Source organism: Gracilinanus agilis, unplaced genomic scaffold (assembly GCF_016433145.1).
Source record: "Gracilinanus agilis isolate LMUSP501 unplaced genomic scaffold, AgileGrace unplaced_scaffold35155, whole genome shotgun sequence".
NCBI classification, from domain to species: domain Eukaryota; kingdom Metazoa; phylum Chordata; class Mammalia; order Didelphimorphia; family Didelphidae; genus Gracilinanus; species Gracilinanus agilis.
In genome coordinates this window covers 7,076-7,876 of record NW_025368196.1, presented here as the reverse complement: position 1 = coordinate 7,876, position 801 = coordinate 7,076, and the positions used below count along the sequence as shown (strand labels likewise).

The 801-nt window shown below is 54.2% G+C and overlaps 1 gene segment (V, D, J or C); it reads left to right on the top strand.

Annotated features, from left to right (window-relative positions):
• Positions 1–253: 253 nt before the first annotated feature.
• On the top strand, positions 254–567 carry LOC123254901 (the record flags this gene model as incomplete). The annotated part of the segment is given in 1 exon segment: positions 254–567. A coding segment is annotated over 1 exon segment (314 nt), but the record flags the coding sequence as incomplete, so codon positions are not given.
• Positions 568–801: the final 234 nt, after the last annotated feature.

Below are 801 nucleotides of genomic sequence, written 5' to 3'. Positions count from 1 at the left end.
GCCTCCTGCTGCTCTGGGCTCAGGGTAAGACCAGCCACAGGCTAACCTGGGGGAGGTTCTCCAGGAGGTTCCAGAACTAGAAACCATCTGAGGAGGCAGAAGGAGAAGTTCTCTACAGCTAATGGGGATGACGTGTCAGACTCAGGCACAAAAGAGATGGTCTGAGAGGAGGGAACTCACTGGGGAATTCCTGGCACCTGGATGGGCTTCTTTCCCTAAATCTGCTTTTTCTCTTTTCTTCTTTCCCTCCCAGAGTCCAGGACAGTCACTGTGATGACCCAGACTCCAGCCTCCCTGTCTGTAGCTCTGGGAGAGAAAGTCACCATCAGCTGCAGGGCCAGTGAGAGCATTTATAGTGCTTTAGCCTGGTACCAGCAGCCTCCAGGAAAACCTCCCAAACTTCTTATCTATGCTGCTAATCGGCTTGAGTCTGTGGTCCCTGCCCGCTTCAGTGGCAGTGGGTCTGGGACAGATTTTACTCTCACAATCAGCAGTGTGGAGGCTGAAAATGTTGGAAGTTACTACTGTCAGCACTATTATGGGATTCCCACAGTGATGGAGGCCTGAACAAAATCCTCCCCAGGCTGTTGAGTCCTTCAGCTCAGGACAGCAGCTGCTTCCTGCACAGCATCTGACACAGAGTCATCAGGGAGCCCAGGGGAGTGCTGGGACTGAGAGCCCAGCTGGGGGGCCACAGAGCCCAGGCTGTCTCCTCTGACAAGCCATTGGGGAGGGCAAAGAGAGAAGAGGAGAACCTTCCCTCTAGCCTCTCTCCAGCAGCCTCAGAATCTCCTCTCACAC